This window comes from Amborella trichopoda, chromosome 13 (genome assembly GCF_054954075.1).
Source record: "Amborella trichopoda isolate Santa Cruz 75 chromosome 13, AtrichopodaSantaCruz75HAP2 v2.0, whole genome shotgun sequence".
Classification (NCBI taxonomy): Eukaryota; Viridiplantae; Streptophyta; class Magnoliopsida; order Amborellales; family Amborellaceae; genus Amborella; species Amborella trichopoda.
In genome coordinates this window covers 50,197,852-50,217,781 of record NC_142348.1, presented here as the reverse complement: position 1 = coordinate 50,217,781, position 19,930 = coordinate 50,197,852, and the positions used below count along the sequence as shown (strand labels likewise).

The 19,930-nt window shown below is 35.6% G+C and overlaps 1 protein-coding gene across 3 annotated transcripts; it reads right to left on the bottom strand.

Annotated features, from left to right (window-relative positions):
* Positions 1-2,163: 2,163 nt before the first annotated feature.
* 5PTASE11 (inositol polyphosphate 5-phosphatase 11) lies at positions 2,164-8,187 on the bottom strand. 3 transcript variants are annotated; one of them, XM_006856081.3, is made up of 7 exons: positions 7,676-8,187; positions 7,450-7,583; positions 6,196-6,272; positions 5,719-5,844; positions 3,320-3,504; positions 3,068-3,205; positions 2,164-2,454 (listed from the first exon to the last, which is right to left on the bottom strand). In XM_006856081.3, the coding sequence occupies exons 1-7, from the start codon at positions 7,898-7,900 to the stop codon at positions 2,287-2,289; spliced, it is 1,053 nt and encodes a 350-aa protein (XP_006856143.1). In that variant the 5' UTR covers positions 7,901-8,187; the 3' UTR covers positions 2,164-2,286. The 3 variants fall into 3 exon arrangements, with proteins under 3 accessions (XP_006856143.1, XP_020530193.1, XP_020530195.1); XM_020674534.2 differs by having other exon boundaries at positions 2,164-2,457; positions 7,676-8,186; XM_020674536.2 differs by having other exon boundaries at positions 2,271-2,377; positions 7,676-8,007.
* Positions 8,188-19,930: the final 11,743 nt, after the last annotated feature.

Sequence of the window (19,930 nt, the reverse complement as noted above, 5' to 3'; positions counted from 1 at the left end):
CCTCATCCCATCATTTGGCATGATGGTCATCGTGGTGATGATTTCATCATAATAGCGCAAAGGTATTTTAGTCATTTCAATCCAAATTCTAAAAGTCCTCTCTTGCTTTTGACCATGGAATGCAATACGGAGAAATGATGGTGAAAGAGCACCAAGTGTCCTTATCCATGCCCCTCTCTCCAAAGTAGGGTGTGGATTGTATAAGGATGCAACCTCAAACAAATTGTAAATCCAAACTTGGTTGGAAGATATAATTGTAGTGTTGAAAATCCTTGTAATGGCCAAAAAAAATCTATTTTTATTTTAAATTTTAAAATTTTTAAACTCCAAAAGCAGCTCAAATCAAGCAAATATATAAACTCATAAAAATCTTGAAAATACTATTTTTGGGAATTGAAATATTTTTCTTTTTCATATTTATACATATTGACATCAAGATGATCAATTGGATATTTTTCCAACGTCAAAATAACCTTTTTCAATGGGTTTTTTATGTGCAACTTAATTCTATAATATAAGGTGTCAACTAGGTCAAGGAAAGGAAAAAGCAATGCCAAACATTTCTATACTCGCAAAGGATGTTGTACACGGAAACACTAAAATTCAACTAGTTGATTTTTGACAAGTAGAGAGCGAAAGAAAGACAGCCGGAAACAAGCAAAAAAACCAAAGAAAGAAAGAGATAATGCAAAAAGAATATAAATATTTTATGTGTTCGTATCAGATGTGACTATATCTACAAGTGAAGATAACCAATCTATTTTCACTAATCAGTGAAAAAAATTACAAGATAACTTTTACTTTAGATAATAGAGACACAAGCTCAGTCTCTCGTAAAGCCTCTCTACACCCAAGGTTTCTCTCTAGCATCCAACCAAGGATTCTCTACACCCCTCTCTCTCTCAAAAAGAAAACCAAAGGATAATTATGCTACCTTTTTGCTAAATCAAATATGGTAAGGTAATGATTTCCTAGAGGTTAGAATTCAAATAACTATAATCAGTAATTCTAAGGTAATTTTCAAAATGTCAGACACCAATCTTCCAAAGTGGTGTTTTGTCAGAGGGAGAAAGTCTACAATTTCCTCCAGCAGGAGTATGCTATACACTAAGATTCGCTTAAACGAATCTCTCTTAGAAAGCGCACATCTTATCTTCATTTACTTGTAGATGACAGTGGAGATGATTCATGGAAGTATGAATTTCCAAAAAGCACTGTTAGAAAAGTCGCAGGGTTGACTCGGACTACATGAGATGAACCAGGATTGATGGGGGACTGGTCCGAGTCCCCCAAAGAATCGGGTCTCAAATAAGATCCCGACAAATCATTATAAATAGTGTTTCATAATATTAAAAATTGTGCAATGATATGAGGATCCTAAACAGGTTTGACCTCGATAAAATTTTATAGCTTGTTTACATTTTTCTGTTGCTCTTGAATTTTTTTATTGGCGAGGTCAGCTAGACTTACTAACTCAGCCGATTTTGCTCAGACCAATAAGCAGTTCAACCCTCTGGTCCATGATTTTAAGCACTACAGAAAATTAAATCAGTCACCTTAATTGAGGAATCAAAGTTCTGAGAAACTTTTTGTATGACTTACAGTTGCAGTCAAAGAAGAATTTGTTGTCCGCAGAAGCTCTTAACTCATAAATTTTAGTGTTATTTTTCTTTGTTATTTCTTTCCTGCTTTATTTTTCTTGATTGTTGCTTGTTTGTTGCCGATTTTTTTTTTTTTTTCACGTACTTTATTTTCCAAAAATCAACTCGTAAGGTTTAGAGATTCCACCAACGACATAATTTTCATTTGGAATGGGAAATTCCCAGTTTTCCTCTTTACAACCATAGATTGTACATAAATAACTTGATGCTATTGCGCAACTGGGTTTTTTATAACCCTAGTTCACCATTAAAAGAAAAAAAAAAAAAAATATATATATATATATATATATATATAATAAAAAAAAAAAAAAATAGTCATGCATGCAAAACTAGGACAGCTTCCAAAAATGAGAGGCCATGAACTTCCTTTCTCTCCCCTCTTCTCTTTGGTTTTCTTGATATGGTCTGCAAGCCTTCATTTTTTTCACATGGGCACATGGGTAGGACTGCCATGGCAAAGCACCATTGATTCATTTAAACAACTCTCAAACTCACTCCCTCATTTTCTTTTTCTCTTTCTTTTTGTCCTTTTGGGAGGCAAAATGTGCCCTAATCCATGTGTTATTTTTAATCCATTGCATTAATGCAAGGGGGATTGTGCCCTATGATTCCTTGTCCTGGTTCATCACATCTCATCACCATTGTTCACTTTCAAGCATAGATGAGCTCTTACTGGTTTGTGATCAGAGCCCTTAATGGAGTCAATTGACTCATAGCTGTGCAATGTAACACTAATGTTAGCAAAGCTTTCTATTTTGAATAGGATCCTGTCTGTCCATGAAGGGACTCTTTCCTGCTAAACCCAAGAAAACATGTATACAAATCAAATTCTAAGAACATTGAGCATTTCTTTTTCTTTGAAATTTCTTGTACGAAATCAAGATAAGATTTTGCTTCTGAGATACAGTCAACGTGATATTTCGAAAAGTGTGTATTTTGTAGGGTCGTGGCTTTATAAAGTTGCACCTTAATTTCAGGGGAATGTGCAATTATGGTGCTAAAAGGCTAAAAACCATGCAAATTGTTCATCTCCACCGTAGCCACCATGGATTTGAACATAAAAAGGAGGAAAACATTTGGAGCCCTATAATTGGGTCCAGCATATGATACATTTCGTGGACCGTCCATTTCATGTCTTCATGGATCCACCATATGCACACCACTTTTTTTAAGCTTCAAATTCCCACCTTAGAGGCAGAAATACATTTGCAGGCAATCACAATGGTTTCTGTAACCAAAATTGTATTTTCCCAATCACAATGGTTTCTGTTACCAAAATTGTATTTTCCCAGGGGGTTCTAAGGTGCAGCCTTACCAAATTTCATATAACCATGACCCTACAAAAATCACATCCTAAAATGAACAGCTAGGAAACTGAATTATAAGAAATTGAATATCATCCCAACCTTATAGCTGGTATCATAGTTACTTGTTCCAACATTGTATTTGTATGTAGGCTTGAATTTCAAGGCTCCCTCACAAAATCCATGGAATATTTGCCCCTTTTCTGCTTCTTGCAAGAGCTGATCCTTACTTGTGAGTTGCTGATGAGAGCGTGAACAAGGAATTCAGTTCAGTGCATGCAAGTTAGTTATATCAAAATAAAATTTTCCTTTAAATGGATTTTGATTAATGAAGAAATTGCCAAATGCACATACCTTTTGAAAGTTCTCTTGGATTAGACTTCTTACTGATAATGTGTCAATTCCTTGTATTCTATAGTTGAGGTCACCCAACCAAACTATAATTTGAGGAGTTCTTGAATAAGGATTTTCATCTGAGAATATAGATTTCGATATCCGGCGATATTGGGAATTTCTCTCCTCTACATTATGCTCATGAGCTACACCCAAATAGAAACAGTGGAAGAGAAATCAAAACAATGAACATAGATGTGCCCAAAATGAGATTTTGGACTTCATCTATATTTTTCTGCATAATTCAATAAGAGAGGATATGGTATACTCCCTCGGAGCATTCTATAAATTTACTCCCTTGGACAAAAGACCCACTTGAGAGCACTTTCACCATCTCAAAATTTGAGATCTAATTTGTTATAACTAGATGACGAATTTTGAAAAAGAAATTAAGAATCCCTAACCACATTGATGTGATTGTATAGTGACGCACGACATGGTGCCTCTTATTTTTTAATTTTTCATATTAAATTTTAGGGCATGTATGTTTTGGGATTTTTAGATTAGTTTTTATGTTTTAATTTGTTTAGAGATTTTAGGGATTTTAGATTTTTTATAGTTTTAATAATTGCTCGAAAAGTAGTTAGAGTGCTTATAGAATTACTACTTTTATTAGGGGTAACAATGTTATTCGGAATTTTATTTTAATTAGGACGTCTTTTTTAATTGAAAATAGATTTTTTGAGTTCTACGCGAGATGAAGTTGCTACGAAGATTTCTCATTCAAAGTTAATTTTTGAGATCTACTTTATGGTTTAACCAACACAGGCTATTGAAGCGTAGGTTTTAGGTTTCCTCTTTAATTTTCTAACAATGGGTTATTTGATTTTTTTTCCCTACAAAATTTCCTCTAAATTAGATGGTCTCTATTCAATCTAAGGACATATAAAGATTATCTCTTTTTTTTTGCTAGTTTTAAAATTTATTTCTTGGCATTAGTCTCTAGGTCGAGGAAACATCCTCAAAATTTTGGGTCACAAAGTACTCCTAGATAGTTTTTGTTTTCCAAGGGAGTGAATCTCGGAATGTTCCTGTGGGAACATACAATCTTTTGGCGATCGATAACTAAATTTCCAAATAAAGCCACATTTTAGTTAAAAAAAACTTGGAAATATATTTTTCTCTTACAATTTTCTCATATGGATATTTATTTTCTCTTAAATTTTTTTCATTTCTACAAGAAGATATCTTTAACCAATGTATTTTAAAGAAGTGCAAATAAGTAGGGAAGGGGCTCAAGGGTCGATGGTCAAGGTGGTGAGTACCACAATATGACATCTTGATTTCTATTCATATGATGGGTAGGGGAGCCCTTATCTGAACTAGTATAAAAAAACTAATTAAAAAGAAAATTTATGTATATATCCGTTATAGTTTTCATTATTACCAAAATACTAAATAGTATCTGTTATTATTGGAATGTCCGTTTTATTCACTTGATAACGAAATTTTTTTAAAAAAAAATTTTCACCCTTTTTTCAGGTTTTGAACAACCGAAATGGTTGGATTTTCGGTTGTTTAAAAACTGAAAATAAGCTAATTTCGGTACTTGAACAATTGAAAATAGTGGGGCTCGTTTAAGCTTCTAGAATACGCAATCCTATTTCAGTTTCAACAATCGAAAATAGGACTATTTCGGTTGTTCAACAACAGAAAATATAACATTTTCGGTTGTTGAACAATCGAAAATAAGAATGCAAATTCCAAACTTATGTCCTATTTTCGGTTGTTTAACATATTTTCGATTGTTTAACAACCGAAAATATGACATTTTTGGATGTTGAACGACCGAAAATAGGAATGTATATTCCAAAAGCTTGCTGGAATACGCAGTCCCACAAGATATTTTCAGATGTTGAACATAAAAAAAAAGATATTTTCGTATGTCGAACAACCGAAAATATGGCTACATATTCCAACAAGCTTCTGGAATACGCAGTCTTGTTTTCAGTTGTTCAACAACTGAAAACAAAACATTTTCGGTTGTTCAACAATTGAAAATAAGAATGCAAATTCCAAGCTTATGCCTATTTTCGGTTGTTAAAAAACCGAATAAAGGTAAAAAAGTCTTTTTTTTTTAATTTTAGTTATAAAGTGAAAAAATTATACGTTCCAATGATAAAAGAAACTATTTGGTATTTTGGTAATAACAGAAACTATAACAGATATATACGTAATTTTACCTAAAACAAATACCACTTAGTCTTGGCTCGAGTGGTTAACAGTTGACATTAGCAACGCTAGGTCTCAACTTCGATTCATACCACTAAATACCAAAAAGAAGAAAAGAAAAAAAAATAATCTTTGATCAAATACTTTATTTAACTGATTAAAGAAAACGAATAAACAAGATTAATCACCTGAGAGATGACATGATATGAACATTAGACGAATGTCTTTGTAGTTCAATGCTATAGCCACGGCTCCTTTCTTTCTTCCAATTAGGCCACCAAATCCACCAACATCATGCTTATCAACCCTAATATCTGCACCAGCTCGAAATTATTAAAAGTTCAAAGGTCATACCTAAGAATAATCAATAGACAATCACTTCTTTGCAAATAAACACAACGCATAAACACAACACAACATGATACGACCCTGCATGTGTGTGTGCCCACGTGCGTTAGCGTTTACGAGACAGAGTTTGTGCGTTTGAGAGATAGTGAGAGGGTGCGTGCATTAGAGAGAGATAGAGAGAGTGCGCATATGTGTGGGTTTGAGAGAGACCGAGACGGTTGTGTGTGTGTGTGGGTGTGTGTGCTAGAGAGAGAGAGAGAGTGCGTGTGTGTGTTAGAGAGAGAGAGAGGGTTAAAATTTCATAGATAGAAAACCACCTTTTATCGAAGCTTTTGAGTTCTTTGTCCCGAACACATAAAGATGAAGTGATTCCATGGTGGCTTCCGCTAAGAGGCTAAATAGAGGATTAATATTGATATCAGTATTAATATTTTTGGGTAATTAGTGTAAACTAATATTGGTACATGCTAGGGAGAGAACTCAACAAAAATATGAAAATTCCAAATAAATAGATTAACAAATAATAATTTCTAATGTTACGCTTGCACGTGTGTTGCATGATCCATAACTAGGGCACTTAAACAAGTGTTTAGAAAATTGGAATCAGGCTCCTACTTGACAGGTTCCGGTTCAGATTTTGAGGTATAAGTCAGGCTATGAGCTAGGCAATGTTTAACTAATAGAAAAGTTTTATATAACATTGTAAAAGTATGGTACACCTCAAAAATCCCCTAAAAAGATTTTTAAAATGTTGAAAAATCATATAATTGATCATCTTGACCACAAGATGGATAGTTATGACCAAGCCTTCAAACAAATGCATCTTGTAATTTTAGACCGTTCAAATTTTAAATATTTATAGATATGTTCGATCTACATTATTTTTAGATATTTAAATTTTATAATTCAAAAATCCAAGATGCGAAAGACAAGGAAGGTTCGAATGGAGAGCCCATGGACGTGTGACTAGAAAAGATTGGGAGAAAGATGGCATCAGATCAAAGAATTTTTGGACCATGGGAGAAAGATGGCATCAGATCAAAGAATTTTTGGACCATGGGATAAAAATATCCTAAAAGCTAGTCATTGTTTCTGGCCTCTAATAATAATTATTATTATAACTATAACGGTGGTTGTTTTTGTACCGTCACATGAATTGCACCAAATGAGCGCCACAAATAATATCAAATCTGGCTTTCTACTCTTAATCAGCAATTTAAATATTTCTTTTCGAATTTATATTCAGCAATTTAAATATAACACCAGTAGACAGCCCTCTAATTCATTCCAAGCACTCAAAGAATTTCAACATGACACTCATTTGAAGATTTCTCAACGTCCTACGAATGAAAATAAGCATATCAATTAAGAAAATTTTCCATTAAAAACAAGTTCAAAATTATCTCTAGAAAACCAAAATCATGAGAAGATGATATTGGGTTTTGATTGCAGTAGAGATCCATGAACAGTTGAAACATGTCATATCAACAGGAAATTAAATGATAACCCATAATTCAAATATTGTGAATAATACTCTTAGACATAGAGAGAGAGATTAGAGAGCTCTAAACCTGTGACTCTCTCCAAAAGCAGTTTGGAGAAGGAGGCCTACATTGCATCTTGAAACTTCTTGCAATCCAACCACAAACAAATCATAATCGCGATCATTCGTGCCCACAATCTCAACCAAGTCTTCATAAGATACCTGTAAAAATTTTCGATCCCTCAAAACTGAGATAAAGATGAGGGAGAAAGAAACAGGCATAAAACATAGACACGCATAAACACTGCAACTACCTTCCCATTCATGTTCCATGTAACAATGCATAGGCAAAGGACAGACGAGGAAAAATTGCAGAAATCTTCAATCCCAACTCTTTGGATTCCTTCTCGGATCTCTCGATGGGTCTCTTCGGGTCCGTTTTCGATTGGCCATAACAAGTTTGAAGGAAGCTTCTTGCCATGTCTGCTCTTGTTCCATTCTTCCTGAGACCATGCTTTAGAACAACTGCAATTTCCCATGCTTTCTCATGACCAAAATGCTCACAAAAAGCTCATAAGATAATGAGGGTAACGGTGGTATTGGTAGAAAGAGATGATGAGAATTTTAAGATGGGGTTTTGGGATGAGAGAGATAATATATAAGGGAAGGGAGAGAGAGAGAGAGAGAGATGGGGTAGTAAAGGGTGAAGACTTTTGGGGACGTTGGAGGAGAGACAAAACATTTAGATGGAAGAGAGAGAAAGTGTATGGATTTTCAACGATGGGTTGAGACTTTGAGGGTTTGGAGAGAGAAAAATCTGGGCGTAGGCGGTGCAACTTTGATTCCAAATGTCAACCGGCACCGGTCACATTAATTCGTTGGACTTTATAACGTCTCGTTTTCTTCCGTCTTCGTTTCAGACAGCGTTTCGTTTCGTAACTGCATTTGCATGCGAAGGCTCTCTCACTCTCTCTCTCTTCCTCTCTCCGTTTCTAGAGAGAGAGGAACATCCTATCTTAGAGAGAGAAAGGAAGGCCTTAGCTTCCATAAGAGAGTCAATTAAAGCTAGGGCGGCAATGGCCCTGCCGCCTCAGCCCAATGAGCCCGGAATGGGACAACTCAGGCCTAGGCTGGTAAATTTGGCTTTAGGGTTGGGTTCGGGCTTCAAATCTAGTCCCCAGTGTCCAAGCTACTCAGGGTCATGGTCATAGCTTGCCTCGGGTCGGCTTGGTACTTTTTTTTTTTGCTTTTGAAAAATTAATATCTACTGACCTACCCTGACCCGAGTATGCCTTGCACTAGGCTAGGGGCCAACCTTGGCCCTAGCACGGATCAAAGCCCTATAGGGCTGGCCTTGACCAGGCCAAAGAGACCATGACCTAGTCCCGGCCCCGCCCCTATTTGGTCTTGACATATCCTAATATACTAAAAAACATTTAGGAAAAAACAAAAGAAAAATTTGGCCAGGCCGCGCACGCCCTGGTGGTTCATCACCGGTCTTGCTGGGGCCACAATTTGTGGCCCAGGCCCTAGTTTTTTAGGGCCGAGCCTTTTTTCCCATTGCCAGCCCTATATATCTAACCTCACGAACAAAATTAGAGCCTAAACACCTAATCCTAGAGCTAGGACAGCCTAGGCTAGACCCCATTGTCTAGGTTAGAGCGAGGTTGGGCCTTTGAGATCCTCGGCCGGGCTTCGGGCCAGCACTGGTCTGGCCGAATCCAATAGTTTACCAATAATTTTGGTGTTATCATTGACCACATGGGGTATTTATGGTATGCGGTGTTTTTGGTGGGTTTGAGCTTTTCTAGAAGCCCACAAATCGGTAAAGATGTGTTTCCTTCATGTTGCTTTAAAATGGTACCCGAGTTGCTGGAGGAGGAGATGCCCAAATACAAAATTCTGTGCGCCTCCACGTCTACGCTCACAAATTCCGACCCTCAACCTCTGCCGCATCAAACTTGTTTTATTCTCTCTCTATACTTGTTTCTCTCACTCTTGTATAGGAAACTTGTTACAAATTATACACGTAACTTAAAAAAAATAATTAAAATACAAATCAATTCTTCCACGGGTATAAATTACAAAAGAGGTCGGTCAACTTAGCTTTGTTTTTTTCAAAATTACAAGGAATTCTCAAATCAAATTTAAATTATTATTATTATTATTATTATTTGTTCTTCCGCTAGTAGGGCAAGGGCAGTTTTCCAAGCTTTAGGATAGTGCCCTACTAACAAAAAAAAATTTTAAAATTCGGTCTTCCACCTATAAATAGAGCATCTTATATTTTTGAAAACATTTTAAAGTCCACAAGTAAATCACTCTTTTTTTTAAGCTTTTCTTTAAAAATATTTTTTGGATGCGCTCCATTGAGATGATGACACCAATCAAATTTCATATTCTCCGCAAGAAACTTGTTTTACTCTGTCTCCTGGTTTGAAAATTTCATGTTCTTCATATGAAACTTGTTTTACTCTCTCTCTCTTTGTTTGAATCTCTAATGGTGGGAAACTTGTTTATCTCTCTCTCTCTCTCCCAGGTGTTAAAACCGGATCCTCAATCTCTCTGCTAAGGAATTCCGTATTTTAGGGGACCTCTATCAATCTCTCTCTCTCTCTCTAAAAGGAAATTTAGCATAGATAAATGTTTCACTCTCTCACTTTCCTTTTTTGGGCACCACATAACTATAAATTTGGTTTTGAGAGTTGTTTTTCTCCCTTTATTGGACAACTCAATATTTAGATTAGATGTCTTTGCCCTTATTTCTCAATCCACAGTCACTATCTCTCTCTTGGCTCTCTCTCTATGTTGGCATAATTTGGGCATTGTGAGCGTAAGCTTTTTGCGTTTGACTTTGGGTTACGGTATGAAGATGAATCGTGCAACTTCACAATGTTCGATTTATAAATTTGTCGATGTTTTGAGCTTTGGGTCCCACATTGGTATCCATATCAGCTTATCAATGTTCGTTTTTTACACACGGTCCGGCACCCATAGGTCACTTGTTCTTTTTTTCTTTGGATGAAGATTTTGAGTTACGATGCATCTTGGGGGCTTCCATATCAGCTTATCAATGTTTGTTTTTTACACATGGTCCGGCACCCATAGGTCACTTGTTCTTTTTTTTCTTTTTTCTTTTTGGATAAGGATTTTTAAGTTATGATGCTTCTTGCGAACCTCAAAAGGAAAATTACCACATATACATTTTATATTAACATGATAGAATAATATACACTTTAATTTGTATATTTGGAAAGGGTAGATACAATATATATCTTCTATATTAACTTAATAGACAATATATATTTTCCTTTCAGAAAAAATTTGAAAAAATATTGACTTGATATGTGAGGCTTCAAACCAATTTCCCCGTGTAATTGATTTTAGTGGTGACTAGTGACTCAAGATAAGGGCTAGCTGTGCTTGGACCAAGCCAAATGGGCCCATGCCCCAGACCCAACCTTGCCCAATCCAAGACCAGGCAAAGCGGAGCAAAATATATTCAAAGAAATAAAAAATAAAAAAAGAGGAAAACGAATATAACAAGGTTGCAATCTTAAAATGTAGAATTACATATATACCTCAAAATCCATCAGAAAAGGTTGTTTTAATATTGAAAAACCCTCTAATTGACCATCTTGACAAAATCCATCGGAAAAGGTTGTTTTAATATTGAAAAACCCTCTAATTGACCATCTTGACAATGAGATGTATATATATATATATATAAAGATTTTGAGTCCCAAAAATAGTACATCTTACAACACATTATCTAGACCATCCATTTTCAAGATTTTCATATATTTATAGATCTACTTGATTTTCTCTATTTTGAAGTTTAAAATTTTATAATTAGATATATAAATAGATTTTGAGATAATCCGAATAATTATTTGCACCAAAATTATATGTTATGATAAAATTTGGAGGTGCACCTTAATTGGATTGTTTTAAGGTTGCAACCTTTTAGACAGTTGGGAGTGAGTTGTATTGTGAAAGGGAATTCTTTAGATGTCATTAGATGGTGCACCAAATAACAGACCTGGATTCTCCACAGTTCGTGGTTACAAATTTTAAAGGTTGCAGATAACTTGGTTGTTTCCTATCAGCATGTCTACAGGGAAGCAAATGACTATGCGGATTCACTAGCTCGGTTGGGAAAATATTGGGTGGTGGCGTGAGACCAAATTGTAGATTTGGTCCGAGCTCAAACACCATATTGGGGGTCCAAATGCCTCAAATATTATCCCCCCACAGTGATTCACAATGGAACCTTCATTGGTTGGAAAATCCACAATGGTCATGAATTTTAGCTCAAATAATTTTTCTTGCTCGTACTAGAAATCAATTAGGAATGTCAATCAAATATCATTTTGAAAATGGGTGTGGTTTTGTTGAAGCTGCAGTTCTAGGAAATTTGGTAAAGATGCACCTCAAAATCTTGTTAGAAAATGCAGTTTTGGCTCTGGAAACCGTTGTGGTGACTGTAAATTGTTTTGGCTCTGGAAACCCTTGTGGTGGTTGTAAATTTTGTACTCATAAATATGAAATTTCAAGCTCCAAAAATGATATAATCTAGCAAAATAATTTACTATTTCAAATGCATAATTTGCAAACATGTTGCGTAATGAGCCTTTTTTAGGGCTCTGGCAGAGATAACTGATTTCCAAGTTTTCCTGCACTTAACCATATTTTTTGACGGGATTTGAGGTGAGGATTTATATAACCATGGCACAAATGAAAGTAATTCGCAAAAAAGAAAATCCAGGTTATAAAATCCCTAAAACTAGGTGTTCTCTTCGCTTGACTGAATAAAGTCAATGGTACAATACACCTCAATGCACTCCCCATTGTTTTTGGCAACTTCCCAAAATGTTCATTTTTCAAAACCCTGATATCACCCACGTTATAGATCTATGTCGTTCGTTGGATTGCTTATCTCTATCGTTCGGAATCCGTAATCTGTACATATTAAAAAATAAAAAGTTTAATATAGAGATTTATGAAAAAGGGGTTAGGTGACAAAACATTAGATAAGTTTAAAAGGAGAAAATATAAAATGAGTGGGTGAAATGAAGGGATGAAACCACCTCCACAACCATTATAAAACCAGTTTAATCCCAACCAATTCGCGATCCAAATTGACGATCTCAACCTATTTCACCACATTTTGAACAGCTGCTTCTTACACCAAGAACATAGGTGGCACAACTAGACTGTTTTAAACATAGTTGAATAATAAACAAAATAAAAGAAAAACATAGGTGGCTAAGCTAATCCTATCCCATTTCATTGAAGGCTCTTTTTGAAAGTAGTTGAAGCATGTGATGTCACGTGTGCTTTTTTACGCGTGTAAACCGAAAGTGATCCGTCCTCCATCTTGTGGTTTGTTGGAGGGACAGTTGAGATTAAAGTCATGGAAGCCAGCACACTTTTTGGATCATCTTAGCCGTCCAAAACATGATGACATTGTCAACTAGCCTGATTGAGTTCACATCAACGCATAGAAAAATCAGGCTCTCTATCTACTATTTTATTTCCCTTTCCCTTGGTTGTTACATTGATATGTACCCCTCAATTATTTTACTCTTTGATGGAGGGAAAGAACATGGTGTCGATCACGTAGGGACACCTTTACAGCATGGCAAAGTATCTAGCTTCCCACGTGTCATATCCTGAAAACTCATACGTGAATCCCTTTGAAATGTTTGCAATTTGTGGTTCAACAACCGTAGACTTCTTTTAAGTTCATCCCCATTTCTCTCCCTATCTATATCTATATATAGAGTCTGAAGTCTTTCCCAACTAATTGGGATTAGTTATATAATTTTTGGTTTGTTATTTTACTCTATTAAGGTTCATACTTTTAGTGAAACTATTAGTCCCTATATCTTTTTTCACTATTTTCAACCATTTAGGACCTTTGTGTTGGGTTTATGTGACATTTAAAGGCCTTATGAGTGCTTGTAAAATGAAATGATATAATGGAACATGAACTCAGTGGGAATGTGGTCCCTCGTGGACCATACTAAGCAAATGATGGTTTGCTGATACCGATATGTGCTTAACGATCTAGGCATGAAGAACAAACCGATGAGGGTTTATGGGTTAGCCCTTGATGAGGTCGGAGAACATGCCCGGATGAGTGAGCCAATGAGGGTTTATGGGTTAGCCCTTAATGAGGTCGGAGAACATGCCCGGATGAGTGAGCCGAGGGACTGTGTGACTCTTGTGTGTAATGGTGGCCTACTGAGACGGGGGCCAAAACCTCATCCATGTTCCATCACACGGCATGCATATTGATAGATCGTTCAAGAACGCCAGATATCTAACTTTGGGTGAAGCGTATGCATGTGCGAGAGATACCCACATGAGCCATAGAGCTGTGGTCGCATCAGGTCGTGGTGACCTTGACTCGTCTTTAGAGGAAAACCTGTAATCCACATATCGGGATTGCGACCCATTGATTCATCGACCTGACTTTGGTGACCCGCTAATGAGCCCCTGCTTGGACTGTGGGTCGGTTAGATAAAGCTAGTGTGGTCTGTAGTCTACAGTTGAAGGTGGAGTACCCCGTTATTACAGATTGGATTCCTAAAACCATATCGATCATTTTCCCATTATATTAATTTAATTGTGTTCATTTTATTATTGAAATGATTTTAGTTTTATTATTTAAATTTTTATGAATCTCTCAAAATTTTATTTGTGATTTTGGACTTATAAAAATACAGAATAAAAATTCAAATATATATTTTAAATTATTTTATTTAAATTTTAAAACTATTTTATATAATATTCCATGAAGGCCTATAGTGCACATGGACCCACCATGTGGCATGTGGATGGGAGCCCACATGTATCACAAAAGGGTGACACACCCCACCCTCTTTGGATTTTCTTGTTTGCTTTTAAGATAAAGTAAGTTTGATTTATGACATGTGGTCAAATCTTGGAATGGATATATTAATCATGACTTTATCTATTTTGTAGCAAGTTTGTTTTAAAGAGATATGGTCAATTTGAATTGATATAGACCTTATCTTATTTATATTTGGTAGTTTTTATCTACTTGATATTATTTGACATATCCTTATGGAATATGTGACATGGGTCGTCCAATTTTATAGAATGCATGATATTTAATTTATTTAAATATATTGATGGAAAAATGGTTTAGGAAAGGAGGGTATTGGTTCATGCACCTTCCATAATGTTGATGGCCCATCTATGGAATGGATCGCTCGGATCTCTCACCCCACAAGTCACCCTTGATCGACGGTCTAAGTTCAATCTCACAAGAAAAGGCAAGCTAAGGAAAACCCTAAAAAACCCTAATCTTATTCAGAGCCTATAAAAGGGGATTGTCTTTACCCAAAAATCTCTACACTTTATCTCTTGTACCTAATTCTCATCTTTCTTTCTCATATCCCAAAAACGAGGCACACACAACTCTCTCATGTTTGATCTCTCTCTCTCACATTATGAAAGAAGCTAAGGGTTTAGGTTGTAGAATTCTTCTCTCATATCTCTCAAATATGGATTTACGGCTAATGGTTTTAAGGTTTAGCACAAAGAGAGTCCATCTCTTTCAAACTAGGTTGCTAAGAGAATTCACCTAGAGTTTGAGTTTGTGATCAAAGGGGTTCATGTTCTATTGGTGTAGCTTGGCCTAAACTTACTTTTTCGATTCGAGATTGAAGCTAGACTGTTGATCTCGTGCCATCGTATGGTGGCGACTCGGTGTAGGACCTAATAAACCAGGTTGAGGTAATCTCCGGGCACTCTTCCTTTTTGTTTCTTGCAATCTTATCTTTTAATCTCAAGCATAGTACATAGTTGTTTCAATGACATCAAGTTGTTAAGATCTAGGTTTTATTGTTCTGTTGATTTTATTTTGAAATTTATCTTATTATAATGAATACCTCATATAAGTGATCTTTTGCCAAAAGAAAGCGGTGAAAAAAAAAAAAAAAAATGTATTCCCAGGTAAAAAATCACATAGGTCTTTCTTTCATTCAGCCTTTGCCCTTTTTAAACCTTTCATTTGAAGTAACTCATACCTCCTAACAGGTGTTGTAGTGAGTCTTTACCACAAGTAAACAACCGACCTAAGTCTACTCTCATATCTAATCTCCTATTGGTGCCACACATAAATTTTTCCGAATGTAATCATTTCAAATTTTATCCCTTTTTATCTTGCCACTCATCCATCTCAATATCCTCGTATCCACTACTCTCATTATATGGTATATTGATTTTTGACCGCCCAACATTCCACTCTACAGAGCAAAGCTTTTCTCACAACTGTCTTGTAAAACTTGCCTTTCAGCTTCATTGATATGCGGCGATCACATAACATTCCGGTTGAACATCGTTATTTTGCCTACCCAGTTCTAATTATATGTACAACATCTTCCTTATTCTTTACATTTTCCTAAATTATATTTATAATATTTCAAATTCAGCTTCTAAACCTGAGTTTGGGTCCAAAAATATAGACTTGAAAGTCAGGTTGAATCGGATTCAGGTTAGCCTGGACCGAATCAGGTCAGCTCTAGATCCGATCAACCTGGACTTGACCAAGTCTATTTCTGACCATAGAGTTGTCTGGCCACATCTGATAGAGCTTTGACTAAACCTCAAGCATTTCTAACCTAACCCGACCCGACCCGCACTACTGTCAGTTTTTACCCCCTTGCCTTCTCTCACTAACATTATAAATGAATAGTTCCTCAGAAACATTCTTGCATGTTTTAAGAAGCAAAAGCCCTCATTGCATTTAAATATATCAACTTGTAACATAAACTATAGATATTATCTAATTATTCTTACATAACAGGTTGAATATGGGTTCCACCCATGAGGTGGTCCCTCATGTCTCCCTGATTTAACAGGTTGCTTTGATCCTCAAATAAAAACAAAGAAAGAGAGATATTAGGGTTTTTATAGTTTGACAAGATCTATATGTCAATTTCCTTATAGTGTTAATATGGAAAACCATACTAAAGACTTTGTTGTCGCATTTGAGGCACTATCCAAATATTCTCCTAAAGTTTAGGCGCCTAAAGCTCGGCCTAGTCCTAATGTTTTGGACATATTCTGAGTTGCCCAATCTATGAAACAGTTTAAGCCCCCGAGTGTGAAGCAGCATTTACATATGGGTGAGTATTGTATAGAGCCGAGGCTATAAACAATCAAAGTAAAGCACACCTTCAAATCGTGTCGAGAAATGTGGTTTCAATCCTGGAAATCTTTATGATAGCCTTAAAATATATTTTCATCTTTAATTATAAAATTGAAAGCTTAAAAAATAGTGCAAATCAAGCAGATCTATGAAATCTTGAAAATTAATGGTCAAAAAATGCGTTACAAGATACACTATTTTTGAAACTTGAAATCTATTTTTTTCTTGTGCCCATACATCTTGATATCGAGATGATCAATTTGAGGATATTTGGGCATCAAAACAATATCTTCTAGTGAAATTTTGAGGTGGGCTCTCATTTGATTGTTTAGAGTCTCAGCTTTATATAAACTTTTTCCTTTAAAAAATCTTGTAAATTCTAGTTCTAATGTTTTGGCCGGATTCTCGCATAGTATAATATAAGCCGGAGAGCCCACATACTTATGCAGCTGCATTGGAAAGCAATGATGGACATATGTTGCCCTTTTTCTTACTTTATCGTTGGCTTTTATTTTTTCGCGTACTTAGATGAGGTGCATGTGTTCTCAAAATTTCAATTTAAATTTGAAGATCTAACCCTTAGAAATGACCCAGTGTCAATCAGAGCCATCCGCTATTATAGCTCCATAGACGAGGGTGACTTGTATTATCTTTCTTCAAATTTTCTAAATAAATTGACAACATATCAAGATTTCTCTCTCTCTCTTTCTAGGCCCGAAGCTCCTATTTGAATCGAGTAGAAATGGTGAAAAGATAGAGTTCGTGTAGTTGCATGTAGATTTTCAGGTTTTCCTTTTTCATTGTTAGGTAGATTTTTTTTATATATATAAGGATGTAGATTTTGTTTTTTAATAGAAAGTTACATGATTGTCTTTAATCATGTTTTAAAAGTGCTTTCCTCATATCATGTGAAAAAAAAAAGCTTCCAGTGATAATAGTTATATCTTTTGGAAATCTGACTCTTGATGGTCTTGAAAATGGAAATCATGTTGAAAGTTCATCCAACGCGGTACCCTTCGCTTACCTTTGGCGCCTCGGGACCTTGACTCTGACTTCACTTTTAGAAGCATCGATTCGAGAATCGGAATCTTGGTTCGACTTGGTCCTCGGGAAACCGAGTCAAAACATTGATCTATCACGATATTGAAATCTGAGGAGATCTGACTCAAAAATGTAGCAAAGAGCGCGTATGCTATGTTCCTATAATAATGTACCATATCTTCACTCTCAAGTAGAAGACATACAATGAGGATTTTTTCAGCATGAAATTTTGGGAAGCTCCTAAGAAACAACTAGATGATTATTTTCAAAAATTTGAAGTTTTATAACACGTCGATCACGATTTTCAAAAATTCAACGGTCTTTATTCAATTTCAAAACATTACCTTTTTTTCCACTTATATCAACTGACTAACACATTCAAAAGCACTAACTCCTAAACTATTTGAATAAACGGGTAGGATCCCATCTTCCCCACTTCCCCATTGAAATACCTAAAAAAAAAAGTCTATCTTTTTTTAAGTACATAGAAAATGCCATTTGGGAAATCTCCTTTCTTAAGTTAGTTTTTGGATTGAGGAGGTTACATCCAAAAATTGAGAGTCCTAAAAGTACTCCTAGATTGAGTGTTAATGAGGAAGTAAATGAACATCATACTTCTCGATTAGCATAAAATCTTTTGGTTATTGAAAAATTAAAATAAAAAAAATAAAAAGATTGAATTATTTGAAGGTGAATTATTTCGACCAAGATGGAAGAATGCGAAGATAGCGATGTTATGGTATTCACCCATTCCACATGGTTAAATTGAAACGGCTGTAGACTTGTAGGGGTGGCAACGAATCAGGTTAGGTCCAGCTCAAGGTTTGGCTGGACCCAGAATCGAAAAAAATATAAGACCTGGATCCGACTGGACCCAAAAATAATATATATATATATATATTATTAAAAATATATAGTTATATTGATTTAAATATTAATTAATTAAAATATTATATATTAACTATTATTTATATAAAAATACCATTCAGATTGGGCCTGGATCGGGTCCACATGGAGAACCCGACCTGCAGGGTCCAATTCTTGGACCTGTACCTAGACCCAGTCGGGACCGGATCCATTGCCACCCCTAAGCCGTCGTTAAAATTGTTAACCATTGAGATCTTAAGTCATTGCTGATGTGTATATTTTACACAAACAAAATGAGGAAACCAGTGACCTCTTACTCCATTTATAGGGGTGGGAATGGGTTGGGTCAGGCCCGCGTCAAGCCCAACCCAAACAGGTCTAAGTTAGGCCAGGATCTAGAACATATAAAATATTATTTTATATATTTTATACTATATAGTTAATATTATGCACATATATTATATATTAATATAAGGGTCGGGTCAGATTAACCCCAACCTAGACCAGGCTTGACTTGATAAGATCCAAACTAGATGCAAACTCGAACCCGAGCTGGTTGGGTCAAGATCAAGTGGACCCAGACCCGACCAGCTGGGTCTATTGTCTGGGTCCAAACCCAAACCCAGTCAGGTCATCCTCTCAGGTCCATGGTCCACCCTACCGATTTCCCACCCATCCACAAGTTACCTGTTGTTCAGTCAATGAGCTGTATTGTGGAAGATCATTGTGTGTGTACTATTCTACAAGGTGTGGAAGAAGAAAAATAAGAGATGTTTGATGGTAATATTCTATAGGTTTGTTATCTTAAAAGAAAAATTTAGAGGATGCATTGTTAATTGGGCTTCTCTTGAAAGGAATTTAGATGTGTACCAAGTTATGATTTGCTTTACATGCTCCATGAAATTCCGACTTCTTATATTGCAAGACCTTTATGGTAGCCCATTAGGTAACCTAGGTTTAGTTGGATTCAGGGGATAAGTTCCAGACTATAGCGGGATTATGCGAATTCAATATTATGATCCGTTTGGAGTCAAAACCAATTATAGGAAAAATCGAACCGGAATGGTTAATCGGATATAGGTCCGGAAGTAATTTAACCAGCCTAACTAGTAAAGCAGTCGATTCAATCGTTCTAACTAGGCAAGTCCCGGGTGGTTAAAAAAGTGTTGAAAAAATTAAAACAAATACAAAAAAAACCCAATAAAATATGAAATGTATATTTAAAGAAGGAAAAAAATTATATAAGGATGCTACCATAGAACTACAGATGCCCCTAAAAAATCCATCTGAAAAGGTAGTTTTAATGTTGAAAAACCCTTTGATTGATCATCTCGACATCGATATGTATGGCTATGAAAAATAAAAAGATTTTAAGTCTCTTAAATAGTGCATTTTACAACATATTATCTAAACCATCCATTTTCAAGGTTTTCATATGTTTTTAAAATTTTATAATTAGATATAAAAATATATT